The 14,978-nt window shown below is 44.1% G+C and overlaps 1 protein-coding gene across 3 annotated transcripts; it reads left to right on the forward strand.

Annotated features, from left to right (window-relative positions):
* Positions 1–472: 472 nt before the first annotated feature.
* OSGIN1 (oxidative stress induced growth inhibitor 1) lies at positions 473–11,494 on the forward strand. Of its 3 annotated transcripts, none has more exons than XM_005504760.3 (6): positions 473–627; positions 4,854–4,959; positions 7,414–7,550; positions 7,819–8,010; positions 8,346–8,437; positions 9,108–11,494. In XM_005504760.3, the coding sequence occupies exons 2-6, from the start codon at positions 4,875–4,877 to the stop codon at positions 10,099–10,101; spliced, it is 1,500 nt and encodes a 499-aa protein (XP_005504817.1). In that variant the 5' UTR covers positions 473–627; positions 4,854–4,874; the 3' UTR covers positions 10,102–11,494. The 3 variants fall into 3 exon arrangements, with proteins under 3 accessions (XP_005504817.1, XP_005504818.1, XP_021146505.2); XM_005504761.3 differs by having other exon boundaries at positions 489–627; positions 4,857–4,959; XM_021290830.2 differs by lacking the exon at positions 473–627 and adding an exon at positions 653–3,856.
* Positions 11,495–14,978: the final 3,484 nt, after the last annotated feature.

The raw sequence follows: 14,978 nt of genomic DNA on the forward strand, positions 1-14,978 counted from the left end.
TATGTTTTCAGGCCCACTATGCCGATGATATAATAATAGGGTGAAACTAAAACTACAAATTGTCCAAGGTAGGAAGAAATTCCTTACATTTTCTTGTTCTTTCGTGGCCAAAAAGATCACTAGTTTTAAAACAAGCATCCAGTGCTATCCTATCACTTTTATTCCCACTTGTAATTGTAACTAGCAGTTTTTCCTTTGAATACAGAGGGAAAAAAAAAGAACAGTTCTGCCATAGAAAGCATTGCATTTTATAAAAGTCTCGGATTTTAATTTGCCCTGGGGGTTAAAACTGAAGATATTTGTTCAATGCGGGCATTCTGCCATGCACGGCTGCCACCAGCCTGCTTTTGCTGTACTTGTGCAGTCAGCTGAGCATTGCTAAGGACCATCACTACATCATTCATTCACAAGCTGGGAAGGGAAATATTCCTGCTGACTCACGCTGATAAATATTTTCCTCGCTCCGCCTCCATTCATTTCAGCTCCTCCTCTCAGGGCTGGTAGCCTACTATATTTAAACAGCTCTCTTGGAGCGGAGGCAGATTGAAGGCTGTGGTTTGGTTGGCTTTCTTGGCTGTACAGGCATTTTCATAAAGATCTCTCTTCTCGTCGGACCTGCTGCTGAAGGTAAGAGGGCTAGAAGTAAATGTGGAGAGCTCTGTCTGGCATACTGTAACATTGCCTTCTGAATATCACAGGGGTGGTTTTAGAATGGTATTGTTTTTATGTACCATTAAGGTGAATTTTTTTCTACTCGAGTTGTGTTTGTGGGGTAACTGGCCTGGCATGTAAGGGTGATAATCCAAGCTGGAGGAGTGTGGGAGGGAACCAAACTTCTCAAACTTGTAGGCAGTTATAAAATGTAAAAGATACTGAGATTTCTGTTTTTTAAAAGCACTAATTAATTTTTTAATGCTGCTGGTGAAATGAATGGGTTGATGAAGAAACTGAAGAAACTGAAGAAACCTGTTGCATTTGTGTTAGCATTGTCCTTACTTTAACCTGACTGTCATAGTAGCTCTCTCAGTCTCTTTCATTATTTATATGTCCTGACTGCACTGCTCTGGAGCTCCCCCCATGTGCTGTAGAGGCCACACTTGGTGGTCCTTACTTGAGCAGAAGTCTAATTGATGTTATAGGGAGAGCTGCTTGCATATGGCTGAGGTAACTTGGCTTTTATTTCTGTTAAACGTCATTTAGTGTCGTTGTCTTGCTAAATGTGTCTTTCCTTTTTCTTTTACTCACTTTAAAATCTGTTTCAGTTGTGCAGCTTGGAACTACTAGGGGCCATGCTGACCGACTTTATGTGAGTTATAGTCCCTTCAGGCTTAGGGCTGTGTCAGGAAGGTATGCAGTGTTTGGCCCAGAACAAGCTGGGTGCTTTTCCCAGCCAGAACAATTATGTAACATCACATAGATGCTGAAATGCTTTGGAAACAGCAAATTGTGGAGCTTGCAGCTTGCTCCCAAATGAAGAGGAAAGAGGCACCCATTTAAAGTAGGAAGCCTAAAGCAGGAGCTGAAATGGGGTCAGTGTCACTAAGCTGACTGAATGTGAGTGTCCAGCAGCCTATTCTACATAAAAGGATGGTGAGAAGAGCAGTCTTGGGTTTCTTGCTAGCTCAGACTTTCTCTTGCTGCCAACTAGTTCTGTATAGACTTAAAATGAACTTCAGTGTCCTGTATGCTTTCCAATAGCCTCTGCAACAGACTTTCATCTGCCACACTGTATTAGCTGTACAGGTTATCAAGGGATATGTGGTCCCTTGATTCTAAGACTGAAAAAAAAAAAAAGAGTAATCCACCTTGTCTTCTAATGCAAGGAAAAGCAAGCGTTTGACCTGAAACTGAAATGCCTGGGATGCTCTGAGCTCAGTTTTACTCCCAGAAGTCGAACTCTTAGTCTACAGGATGGGAATAGCTATATACAGGTTTAGCATCTGGTTCACTTTCTACTTAAAAAATAATTATTAACTGTGAATTATAGAGATGGCAGCTATAGGATGTTGATGGGACTTCTCCCATTTGTACTACTGACATGCTAGGATAAACAGTAGCATCTCTGGTGGTTAATCTTGTGTTAATAGAATTGTCCAGTGTCAAAACTTCAGGAAACAAAGCACATAGCACTAAAATGGTCATGATGGGGTTTTGTGAACCCAGATCCTGAATAAAACTATGGCTAAAAATGGTCACGTATGTGCATGGATCTAGTAATTTCATCAGAATAACAATTGTGCTCCTCGAGGCATTAGGGTTTGGTTTAATTCCAGCAAATGGTCCTTTTCCATGTGTCAGAAGGTGCAGAATGGAGGAGGAGGGTCAAATGAGGCGAAGGCTATCGCTGAGCCTGCAGCTGCTGGCTTTCCTCTATCGGGGGGGTCGGGTGGCATTGTGCAATGGCCAGGAGCCAAGGCACCTTTCTCCTAGAGCAAACGGGGCTGCCAGGCTTTCTTCTGTCTTGCGCCTTTTTTTGTCCCCTTCAGGCTGCTCCAGAAAAATGCTGGCACACATGGCATGACTTTGCACCCAAGTCTTACAAATGGACTTGCAGGCTTGTTATTTAATATTCTGGCTTTGCTGCTATCCTGGAACTGTTACCATGTGTTGTAGGGGGTTGGTTCAGCAGTCCTTGCTTCCAGCAAAGATCCCACTGATGGCGCTGACATACTACTGTCTACAGAGTGTATACGGTGTTTCTGTGCATGCTGCTGCAGACTGCTACAGAACAGAAACCTGGAAGATTGCTTCCAGAGATTTTGCTTCCTTCCTCCAGAATCCCAATAGTTTCCCAGAAATAAGGTGTGCACTCTGTTACGAAAAATTAGTAAGAGCTTCTCTCCTTGTGTAGTACAGCCATGGAGAGGAATTTATTTGTTACCACAGAGAAGAAACCTCTGCTAGCTTTCAGATAGGTACTGTGGTTTAGCTGGTTTGAGGGAATACCTTACTGGTCACAGCAGTGCGCTGTTCCTTTGGTGTCTCTGGCCATCCGAGGTGCTAGTGCTGAATTCTACCAGTTGCAACTCTAGAGCTTTGCGGTAGGGAATTATTTGGGGCTGAACTTACACAGCAATCTGCTGGAAGGTGGTGCAGGTTTTGGTTCATGTGGCAGAACTTACATAAAAGGCTGAGGAAACACTTGGGTAGCTGCAGCTGCCTTGGTTGGGTTAAATCTGCCTTTAGAGGCTGGTGTGTGTCTCAGTATGAACACAACACAGGGACATGCTCATCTGTAGTGTGTACATCTACCTTGGAACCTCAGTTTCCTTGGAATTCAACTCTCTTTGAAGCTAGATGCTTGAAAAGACTTAAATTAGAAAGCATGACTATTATGTATTTTAAATGGTTCTTGCTCTGCCGGGCAAAATGCATCAGAGTCTTAGACTAATGCTTAGTTAAGTGGTAATGGGCAACCAATAAGAGTTAGTAAACTGTGATCCAAAAATTGGACAAAGCAGTTAGTTTTTAATTCAACTTGCAAGCCTTGTTGTGTGCCTCTCCACTTGGATGAGCCCTGTTCTCTTGGAAAAGCTCTGTCTAGCCCAGCAATGGCTGTATATGGGTGTATATGAGAATTGTCATATATTTGCAGGCAAATGCACTTACAGGATGCATTCTGAAGCCTGAGATCCTGCAAATCCTAAATTAGCCTGTGGTTTTCTGGCTGCTCATTCAATCACCGGGGTCTTACCGCAGTACTGTAGTTGCTGGTGATGTAAATGTCAGACTTAAAGCGGAGCATTACGCTTCTGGGATGACATTTGCCACAATACCTGTGTCAAAGGCAGTGATGTGCCAGCACTTATGGGAGTGTGCAGTGTGCTTGCCAAAGTTCCTTCTGCGCTTGAAAAGGGTGTGGAGAGCATGCCCCACTGAACAGAGTCGTGCCATTCTGTGAATTTTTACTTAGCTTTCCAAAACAAGAGTAATCTTTGTAGAAAAGACTGTGTTCTCTGTAGAAGAGCTTAAAAGCTTATGCCAAATTTTGAAAATTTCACTTTTGCTGGGCGGCAGGGCAGGGGGAAAGCTTTTTAACTTCTCTGTATTAGTGACAGTATAGTTGAATTCCCTAGAAAACTAGAGAAGTCATTATTTGACATAATAGGATTCTGCCAGGGTAGGCAAAAAGCTTTATCCACTGTTCATTGAATAACCTGCACAACAAACAGATGAGTTTTGTATATTCCTCTCTAATGACTAGTCTCCAAGGTGATAAATTTGTTGTATATTTTGTTTAAAAACTTTCTGTTTACTTGTTCAGACCTAGAACTCTTCATTTTCTGGAAGATTAAGAAAGAAGGTGCAGGAACTAAACTATCACTTATTGAAAAACTCTTTAGTGGTGGAATGGTACATGATTGAAAATGCAGCCAAGAGACTTCTAGTCTTTGAGCAGAAAACTTGAGTGAGGCTTGCTCTACTTATTAATAAATGCACAAGTTCCCTTGAAAAGTACAGTGTGTTCATGAATGGGTTTGTGATAAGTATGGCAACAATATTTTTCTACACAGTATGGGCAGAAGTGAAGTTTTCTTTAACAAGCTGCAGCACATCAGTTACTGCAGTCAGAGGTTACTGAAATTGCCATCTGTTCTGGAGGGCTTGGAATTTGTGTGTGGAAAAGAAAGATAAGGATCCTCTCTCTTTTTTTATGGTATAATCAGGGAATCATCCTTTGGTTTTGGGGGCAAGAGGAGAAGAAGATAAGCAGGCCTGTCCTGAGTATGGAAGTATAATATGAAGGTCTGCAATGCAAGGATAATAATTTAGATCAACCTATGTTTGTGGGCTAGAGAAAGTAATGTGTTTTGCCACCCCCCCCCCAATAATTCAAAACTTATTTGTTTTAGCAGGTAGACTCCAGGATCCAAATGCTTCCAGACAGGAAAACGTGTGCATTATTGAACAGATTCCAAAATAAGAGGAGGTTCAAGCCAGTGCCTGTCGTGATCATAGGTGAGTTTTCTCCTGCCAGCATTGCTGTGTTCTCTAGTGCTGTCATTGCTTTGGACTTGCTGTCTTCAGCTCTTGTTCTAAGTGTGCTTACTCAAACCAGAAATGCCTGGCCACTGTTTCTGCATCCTTTCCCTGACAGCCAGACTTTCAGTAGTACTAGGAGAAAGACCACTAAGAGTTGTGGGAAGTAGGGAATTGGGTATTTGACAAACTAAATCACACACTTTTTTTAATATCAAAATTGGTAACCTTCTGGACATCTGTTCAGTGGGACCTGTGTTTTTCCTTTTTTTTTTTATTTCCTTTGGATACTTTGAAGGGTTTGAAATGTTTTCATTGCAATAGTGAATCAACTTGCTGTGAAGTAATTATCTGTACTGCTTGACTTGGAGGTAGGTTTATGTGATCTTTTTTCCTAGTTTTGTGTTCAGAAGGTGCTTCAGATGCTGTTAAAGTTTCTGGAAATTTTTCATAGATTTTTAAAAATACAAGTCAGCTACAGATTATATAGCAAACAGGTAATATACTGTCTTGTCTCCATTGCAAGAGTGGAGCTTTGTAATGCAAGGTGATTCCTGGAGCAAAGAAGTGGTGATGTCAGTGCCTTCCCCTCTGTGACCGACCATGAGTTGTGCTCGAGTGCAGGTGTTGGACACTTTTCTGAGCATGTGTTTAAGTGCCTTGCAGGGCTGGGTTCTTTCCTTATCTTCGTCTAATTTATAGCCCCCAAGAGAGCATAGTCCAAAATTAGTGCATCACATAAATCACACTTAATCCTCACTAACAGCAAGTTTGACAAGGGCACCACTACCAGCAGTTCTAGTCCAACAGTGACTTTGTGCTGCCCAGTTGTACAAGTCTTTAAGTGGGAGGGAGAATATTTTGGTACATCTCTAGTGTGCCTAAAGAGTGTAGAGATGTCACTGAGGCCTCAGAAGCACAGGTGTGAAGGTGTGCACTCTGAGGAGGCTGGTGGGCTGCAGCAGCTCAGCTGTTCCACTGCAGCTGGACACTGCACACAGGTTCCAGCTGCTTCCCAGGCCCTGCTCCAGGAAGGCTGTGGACTCTGCCGTGCTGGCAGCCTCCTGAAAGCAGTTGCATTCTAGAACAGTTTGAGCCCTAGAGGCAGCTGGGCTTGTGACCATCCATATGAAACTTAGATGTGGGTCAGAATAAGTCCTCTGTGTGTGTTGCTGAGCAAGCACTTAAATGATTAAGTTTAGCTTAGGTGCCTCCTTGTACTTCCTAAAGCAAAGGAGTAAGCCAGAAGGTGTTACATTTTACTGTAGCTGCAGTTTAGTTTGCTTTTAATTTCTGTTACTCTTGGGTTTAGATAACTTTCCTGCAAGTGCAATATTCCAGACACTGATCTGCAGCATCTGGTCCTTGCTCAGCACAGCAGACTTTGTTCCCAGCTGCAGCGCATACTGCCCTTCACACAGCTCAGCTCGCTGTGGGCGTTACAGCCTGAGGTTCCCTCTATCTCAGATCCCCAAGAAGCAGCTTTTGCTCCAGTCGCTCCCGCGTGCAGCACTGGCACTATGTCAACACAGTCTGCTGTGTCACTTCAGTCTCCTCCCCTACATCGTCACCACATTATGTAATGGTGGTTGGTCACATCCTAGTGGGCAGCAAAGCCTGAGCAGCCAGAGAAGTTGACACCTAGTTATGCCGACACTGTAAAATATTAAACAGGCTGGAGAACAGCCATGTGAAAACTTTCCGTGACTACTCTCGCTGTGCTTTGAAGTCACATATATCAATTTTTTCCACTGGCTCTTGGCTGGTCAGCAGGAGGAGTCCAGTCATCCAGCAATCTGTTCAGAGGGCTGTGTTCTGGGGGGTTGTCTTGGCATGGCAGGGGGACTGTTCCCTAACACACTGCCTGGAGTGCTGTGGTGGGGCTGGTTGCCATTTGAAAGTGGCCACAAGACCCATTAGTCAAAACTGTTATTGCCAGATATCCCTTATTAGATGGGATTTCTTACTGAGCAGAGCTGTTTCCCCTTCACTTTAATAGTCACCCTGTTTTCTGGACTAATTCTGTATCCTGTGTACAATGAACTACTCTGCACCGGTGTGACATGTGCATCAAGGAGAGCTGAGGCCCCCAGTCAGTATGTGATCAGTTTCTAAACCTTTAAGTAAGTTAATGAGCAATAATTCATAAGCATACTAGGGACTTCAGTGTTCAGGTGGCTTCTGGCTTGTTTAACCTGATGTTTTTTCAGCAAGTTCTGAAGATGTTGCAGTGCAAATAGATGCAACTGAGGAGGAGAAGGGGACATAGGAGGGTAAAATGACTTCCCCAACTCCCTCCATTAGGTCAGTGGTCAATCTGGAATGGTAAGTCCACTGTATCCACAGCAGTGTGTTATCCTTTGAATTGGTCTGGATAGTAAAACACTTCTCTACCTGTAGGAGTATAAATTCTTCTCCATTGTGTCTTTTTAGGGAATGGACCTTCAGGAATCTGTCTCTCATATTTGCTGTCAGGCTATACCCCTTACTTCAAAAGAGAGGCTGTTCATCCTCATCCCATTCTTCAGAGGAAACTGGAAGAGGCACTAGATGTCTCCCTTTTGGACCAGGTTTGTGTATAGGGAAACATCATCTACCCCTAGGATGCTTTACTATGATAAGAGAGAACCTCATTTGAATTTTCAAAGTACACAGACAGAATGAGCCTAAAGTACTTTTTGTTGTCCATATCTCCCTTGTATGAAATGTCGTCATTGCTGCTAAGATCCTTGAGGTAGTCCTTGGGCAATGACAGGGTCTGTGTGCCAGTAAATGAGCTTCACAGAACGCCAAAGTCACTGACATGCATTTTGAGCATCTGATTCTGCCTCTCTTTAGGATTTGGAATATCTGTCCGAAGGCTTGGAGGGACGATCCAGCAGCCCTGTGGCTCTTCTGTTTGATACTCTTGAGCGTCCAGACACAGACTTTGGTGGAACAGCAGAATCTGTCCTCACTTGGTGGCATGAGCCTGACAGAGCCATCCCCCACCTGGTCCTTGGCAAAAGCGCTCCTGGAGGTGCCTGGCAGGTGTGTGAATTGAAGCCTAACTGTTGAGGTCTGCATGTTGTTAGACAATCAAATGTGTTGACTGGAGAGCCAAAAGCTCCTCTAATAAGCCAGTCAGGCATGTCTGATTTCATATGCAAACAAGCAAAAGTTTAGAAGGAAAAAAAAAGGCTTGAGAGGCTTTTATACTTCCAGTCTGTTGTTCTCTTTGGACAACATGTATGGTTTCATCCATGACAGCAGGTCAGAAGAAATCACTGATTTAACAATCTCTGCCGTATTGAAACATGACAAAATTGCATTTCATTTATTACCTTAAATGCCTAAAAGTCATTTTACTGTGTTTCTTGCTCCAGTCTATTGAGGGCTCTATGGTTACCCTGAGCAGAGGAGAATGGATGGGACTCCCGGATCTCCTGTTCAAGGACTGGCTAAAGCAAAAGAGAAGGTAAGTTATCTGTGATGTGATCATTTGCAAACATCCAGAGGCTATTTGGGAACCTGGTGTTGGCTTCTTGAATGTAACATCTGTAACATCTGTTACAGATGATTCTAGTGAGAGAAGGGGCACTGTCTCACTTCCCAGTAAAACTCTGTTTTGCATTCAGTGATTCAGTAAAATTGCAGTGTTGCTTGGAATGTGTCCTCAGCACCCACTGGGGTGATGGATTGCAGTGACCATGAGTTCTGAATAAAGCTTGGGAAAGGCACAATCATCTGACTTCTCAGTCTACTGCTGCTGTCCCCAATGGCAAGCATAATCAGCTCAGCTACTGTGCTGTCTCTGACATGCTTCTGCTTTTGAGATGTATAACAGTTAAACTTTAAAAGTCCAGGAGTTAAAAATGGAATAGAAGCGAGATGAGAAGAAGGCATAAATGAGCAACCATGTTCTTAGGAGTGGAATTCATGCTACAGAAAGCTGCCTCTGACCAGGAGCTTGTGGTCCTGTGTTAGCTCTGTATACCAGGAATAACTTTGCTGAAGTTAGGGAAACCAGATAAGTCTTCTCTGGTAGTGCCAGGATAGATGGCTCTAAGATATATTCAGTGGAACAGAGGAGAAATTCCAGTCTCTTACTTAACTGGTGCTTGACCTTTGTTTGTACTATATTACAGAGGCCTCAGAAACAATAGAGCCACAGCAGAAGACATTGCTCAATATTACCAACACTATGTGATGAAGAAAGGCTTGCAGAAGAACTTCAGATGTGGCACTGTTGTGACCTCTGTAAGGAAAGTGAGTGCAGAGGGTGTCTCCAACCACACACAGAAAGATCTGCAGGAGAATGGTGACTCACTCTGGAGCTTCAATGAGAAAAGTACAGAGGTCTTTGAGGTGGATGGATTTTTCAAAAATGTGAAAGGTGATAAAAAGCCCTTCTCTGTTTATGCAGAGAATGTGGTCTTGGCTACTGGAACATATGATAGTCCTACTTGGCTTGGGGTCAAGGGAGAGAACCTTTCCTATGTCCATCACAAGCTGTCTGCCCTAGAGGAAGCAGTGAAGAACAACAGCATTGGCATCATGTCAGATCCAGTCTTGATCGTCGGTGCTGGTCTGACAGCTGCTGATGCAGTTCTTTTTGCTCACCATTGCAATATTCCAGTACTCCATGCTTTTCGGAGACGAGTCAGTGATCCAGGTCTGATTTTTAACCAGCTCCCCAAAATGATGTACCCTGAATACCACAAAGTCCATCAGATGATGAAAGAACAGTCAGCTGCTTGTGCTGGGCCCTATGAACGTTACGTTAGTCTTCCTGAACATCATGTGCTGTCCTTCAGCAGTGACAAGAAATGTGTCTTTCAAGACAAAAATGGCTGCCAGAAAGTTTATAAAATTTCCATGGCTCTTGTTCTAACTGGCTCAAACCCCAGCCTCTCTTTTCTGCCAAATAATGGCATTGACTTGGCAATGGACAGTGACCAACCAGTCAATTCAAAGAGGAATCCCATAGACGTTGACCCATTCACCTATGAATGCACTCAGGAGAAAGGACTTTATGCTCTAGGACCTCTCGCTGGAGATAACTTTGTACGATTTGTTCAGGGAGGAGCTCTGGCTGCTGCCAGCTCTCTGTTAAAGAAAGCAAACAAAAATCCGCCCTAACAAAGCAAAATCCCTGTGCGAACTGTGTCTAGATGGGTTTCTGCTGTTCTCTTAGTGAAGCAAATCATCTGATTTGTGCATCCTCAAATGTAAAGTCTACTCTTGGTATTCTCCAAGGTTGTGCAGAGTTACTAAGTTCTTGCTGAGTTATTTGGAAAGATTAAGCCACCAAATACAGAGTGAGTTTCAACACACAGCAGTACCTTCAGTCCCTGGGGATTCAGCTCCTTTCATGCATAGCTGTGCATGAAGGCTGCAGGGGCTTTCAGTCTTGTGCCTGGAAAAGTTGGGGCCAAGATAGTGATTGCTCTTCTATGCAACACCTTCCCAGATGGCTGAAATCTGAATTGGGGAACAATCAATATTGGTTATTTCCAGGCAGCAGGCCGATAACCCTGTGTCTGTCAGTGTCTTACAGTGTTTTCATGAAATAAAGTAAGCCGACATTGGTTTATTTGCTCCTGTGGCTCGGCTATGTGTTCTTATTAGACAAGAAATCACTGAAAGATGCTGCAGGCACCTCTCTGACACATGAAGGGGTATTCTGCAAATGAAAACTGACATAGAAACAGTTGATACTGTATTGTCCCACTGACACCAGCAACAAGTAATATGTTATTACATGTTACTCTTTAAAATCAAGAGATTCCTGTGATGTTTTCTCCTTCTTGAGAAGGTACTGATTTACAAGCACTTGGTTTGTCGTCTTGTGGCCTTTTACTTTCACAATCCTACAATTGCCAGGGCCAGATTCTTGGCAGCTGCTCTAGAGACAGCAGAACTAAAGGGGAGCTACTGGTCTGTCATGTGGCTGCCCAAGTACTGTATGGGGCTTCTGCTGCACAGAGTATTCCATAAAGATGCAATATCTTGTATATTGTGTGAATTTATAATGTAATGCGATTTTTAAAGAATAGTATTTGTGTAAAAGGGAAATGGCACAGTCACTTTTTGATGGTTTTATGCTATATAAAGTAATTTTTATACTAGTTTTCTAAAATATTTTTATTGGCAAAGTATTTTGTTACAGGCTTTCAGTGAGTGTTTTGAATGAGCTGGGGTGGGTGGGAATGATGCCTTATGTTGCAAACAGCATTTTCAATGGACCTTCAGGGTCTTTCATACCTCTCACAGGAAAAGTCAGAGTCATAGCTGATCTGTTTTGATGTAAAGACAGACTCTGGTCCCTGTGCTGCACTCAAATTCACTGACATGCCAGGATGCTGTACATGTCCCTGTAAAGCTGAGTGTGTGGAGACAGTGCCTGTTTGTAAAAGAATCAGCCTGGAGTTGAGATGTAGAAGGAGCTTGTCTGTGGTGTTGCTGTATCATACTTGGATATTTTTGCCACTGACCTTGTATGACTCTTTTCAATAAAGTGATTTCAGACTTTCGTCTGTGTTTTGTTTTTACATCTGACTTTGAACCTCTGACTAAATCTAATGAACTCTTCATCAGCTTCCAGGCAAGCACCAGGGTGTGCTTTACACCTGCTAAATCCTGTATCTTTCCCTCCCTCGGAGCACAACACTATGGGTTTCCTTTCTCTGTGTCTTTCTCTCTCCAGTAGGATGGTGAACTCTTGTAGAGTGCTTCGGCAGCGTCTGTCTCTTTTATGAGGCTAAAACGCAATAGCGAAGGAAGCTATTTGTCAAGTGTCTTCTTGGATGTCTCTCCTGTTACCTTCTGTCTGGGAAAAACCCCAAATGGGGGCCTATTCCAGTAAGTCAATAAGACAGTTTGGATCAGAAGGGACAGCTGAAGTTCTCTGGTCCAACCCCACTGAAACAGAGCAAGCTTTGAAGTTAGACCTGGTCGCTCGGTACCTTGTCAGAGAAGGCTTTGAGTATCTTCCAGGATGGAGGTTGCACTATCAATATTTGGTTGTCCCATTCAACATTTGACCACCTTTGTTGAGAAAAGTGGGGTATTTTCTTAAGTATTTTGTGTCCCTGTTGCAGCTTGTCTACTGTGTCTTGGTTGTGTTTTGTTGTGTGTGGTTTCTATTTATTTTTACTGCACAGCTTGGAGAATAGTCTGGCTCAGTGTGTTTGAAAAAACAAGGCTCATTCTTCTCTGAATGCTGAGACTGGAAGGGCCCTCAGGGTTTTGTGGGCCCAGAGGTGTGGTGTGGATGGGTTTCCCGGGCTGTGGAATTGCTCACCGGCCAGAGGGGTGGCAATGCCCTCGGAGCTCTCTTTGACAGCATTACTCTAAATGAGGTGGCAGTTGCTCACCTGAATCTGTTCTTCTGGCAATATGGAGATTCATGGGTATGGGTAACGTCCTGTGTGTTTTTAGCATTCCCCAGGAGAGATGAGATGAGCTGGTGCTCATTTTGCCCGACTTTATGTTCGTCCAGACCAGATCCCAAGCAGTGCAGGACTGTGCTGTTCCGCCCCTGCAGCTGACCTTTGCTAGAGAGAGGAAAAAGAAAAAATAAATCAATGTTCACTTTCCTAAAAATACCATTTTGGGCCAGGTCTCCTGCATCAAAAGCAAGTGAGGCAGAGATCAAAAGCCGAAGGGCATCTTAAAAAACCGAGGGGCATCAGAGCATGCTGGGAATAAGGGTGTAGGATTGGTGTCAAGTGAAATGCACTTCCTAGCACTGAGGGCAAAATTGCAGTGGTTGTGTTAATCATTCCTGCATCCCACATTGCATTATTGTGATCTAATTTGCCCTGCAGCAGGGCAACTAGGGCAGTAGCCTTGGTCTGTGTCAGAAGAGCCTGCGACTGTGTTTTAAATAGGCAGTTTTCTTGCCCAAGAGGGGTGAGCTGATTCCCTGCCTTGTGTAGGACCAGAAAGAGAAGTGAGGGATTCACAACTGATGCTTAGAAAATATCCTGCATTCTGCCCTGGAGGGATGTCAAAGCGGAGAGTCTGAGTACAGTGGTGGTGGTTTACTCATCATCGAGTTCTCAGGGCAAGGCTGTGTAGTGCTAATCCGAGTGGTTGTTCGGGTCTCTGTATCCAGGGAGACAAATATGAATTATTGTTCCAAAACAGCTGTGACAGTCATCAGATACCAGCTTTGTTATTTGTGGGATTCACTCACGCATCATAACTTCAACCTACAGCATGTGATAGGAACAGGAAAAAATGATAGTCTCCTCCTGGGCATTCTGCAAATCACACGCCACCCATGGCAGTGAAGCAGCTTCATCAGGTGAAATACCAAATGCTTTCACCACGGTTCCATGGCTGCAGGTGAGACCCAGTGAAGAGGTTACCCTGGGGAGTTAGCTGGCTATCTGGAGTTGGAGCCCGCTCTGCTTACTTTCTCTGCCCCATTAGTCCTTTGATATTCTCTCCATGACGCTCAGCAGGCACCTTCTGCAGCCACAGTGACCAGAGCAGGTCTATCTGGGAAGCCTCAAGCAATTAACTCCCTGCTCTCTTCAATTCAGGTAGAGCAGGTGTGTGATTTTTGTGTTTGTTTGTTTGTTTGTTTTTTAACTTCAAACCTAAGAGGTGATGTTCAAGAAAACCTCGCAGCATCAGCCAGGGCTCCACATCGGGCATCCATGTTTTGTCCCTCTGGGCTCCTTGGCCTCTTTGGCTTCTTCCTTGAACTGATCAATCCCCAGTTTGTGGCTTTCAGAACAAGGTGCTGGGACCTGCTGCACTCACCAGGAACCATGGAAAATTATGTACCTGGAACAGAAGCAAGGGTTTGAACTTTACCAACAAGAAAAAAAAAAGGGAATTGTGGGCATTTTTTTATTTTGTTGTGCTAGTGAGTGCTTGTAGTCAAGGCTGAAGTGTTTTAAATAAACATGCTTGTGGGTGTGGCAGAACGGACTGTACAAGTCTAAACTCAGGTACCTTTTATTATGCCGTTAACAGTACCAGCTTACTGCTTCTACTTTTTGCTTTGGTAAAGGACTTACAAGATATCAGAGCATGTTTGTTGTGAGCTTTCACTTCTTAAACGAAGGGAAGGGTACCTTCTTTTTAAAAAGAGCCATCTTTTACATATCATCTGGATTGAAATTGTTTCAATAGTCTTGAGTACCCATTTGGTTGTTCAGCATTCACTTCTTTGGGCCACACTTTTGTCTTTGAGCACAGGACTAAATCCAACCACATCTTGGCCAGACCACTCTATTTCAAAGCTCTATGGAGCATTACAATACATTGCAAGTCCAATGACTGCCTAAGTCTTAGCTTTATAAGGACCCTCAGGGAGCTGTCAGACTGTCGCAGAATGTGGTGGCTTAAATTAACCTGCTTTATTTGTGGGCAGGCCAGCAGCCAGCACATCACTGCCGACTGACAGCTCCTGGGGTCAGGCTGAGCTGCCTGTAACTGGGGAACACTTTGGGGTGGAGGGTTTGAGGGGCTTCTAGCAGAAGGGGTTTTAAGCTATAACCAAGCCTGAAGGCTCCAGGGGGAAACTTCTGGCTTCCAGGGCTCTGAAGCAAGCCAGGAGGGTCAAAGCAAACTCCTGGCTAGGGAGTGGGAAGCGCAACTTCTGCTGACTGGATCCTGCCTCCTGCCAGAGCCTGGAAAGCTTCACAGATCCACTGCCCAGGAAGAGCTTCCTTTGCCATCCCTGGGGACCAAGCCCTGGGGGCCGGGATAAAACCTGGATCCTCTGCTCTGCAGCTCAGAGACAGAGAGATTCTGCTCTGGCGTGGGAAGGAAAATGTCTCACAGAATTTCTGCCTTTTGCTATGTGGACGTGCCCTCCTGGTCATATGGGCCCTTGTATTGCAAAGCTTGGCTCGGAGAAGCAGGACCTACTAATATATCAATTTACAGGAGCCCATCTGAGGAAGGCCAGAGCAGGCAGCTCCCGTGAACTTTCTGCGAAGGAAGCAGAATGGATTTTGTTTTCCAGCCCAATTTTTTGCTGGTTGCATTCATTT

This window comes from Columba livia, chromosome 13 (assembly GCF_036013475.1).
Source record: "Columba livia isolate bColLiv1 breed racing homer chromosome 13, bColLiv1.pat.W.v2, whole genome shotgun sequence".
In the NCBI taxonomy this organism is placed as follows: domain Eukaryota; kingdom Metazoa; phylum Chordata; class Aves; order Columbiformes; family Columbidae; genus Columba; species Columba livia.

Bases quoted from the DNA above. Each gene is read 5' to 3' on its own strand.
- OSGIN1 (XM_021290830.2), top strand. From the start codon at position 3,758: ATGACATTTGCCACAATACCTGTGTCAAAGGCAGTGATGTGCCAGCAC. The intron at 7,551-7,818 runs GTTTGTGTATAG...GCCTCTCTTTAG, and splicing joins ATGTCTCCCTTTTGGACCAG to GATTTGGAATATCTGTCCGA. The intron at 8,438-9,107 runs GTAAGTTATCTG...ACTATATTACAG, and splicing joins TGGCTAAAGCAAAAGAGAAG to AGGCCTCAGAAACAATAGAG.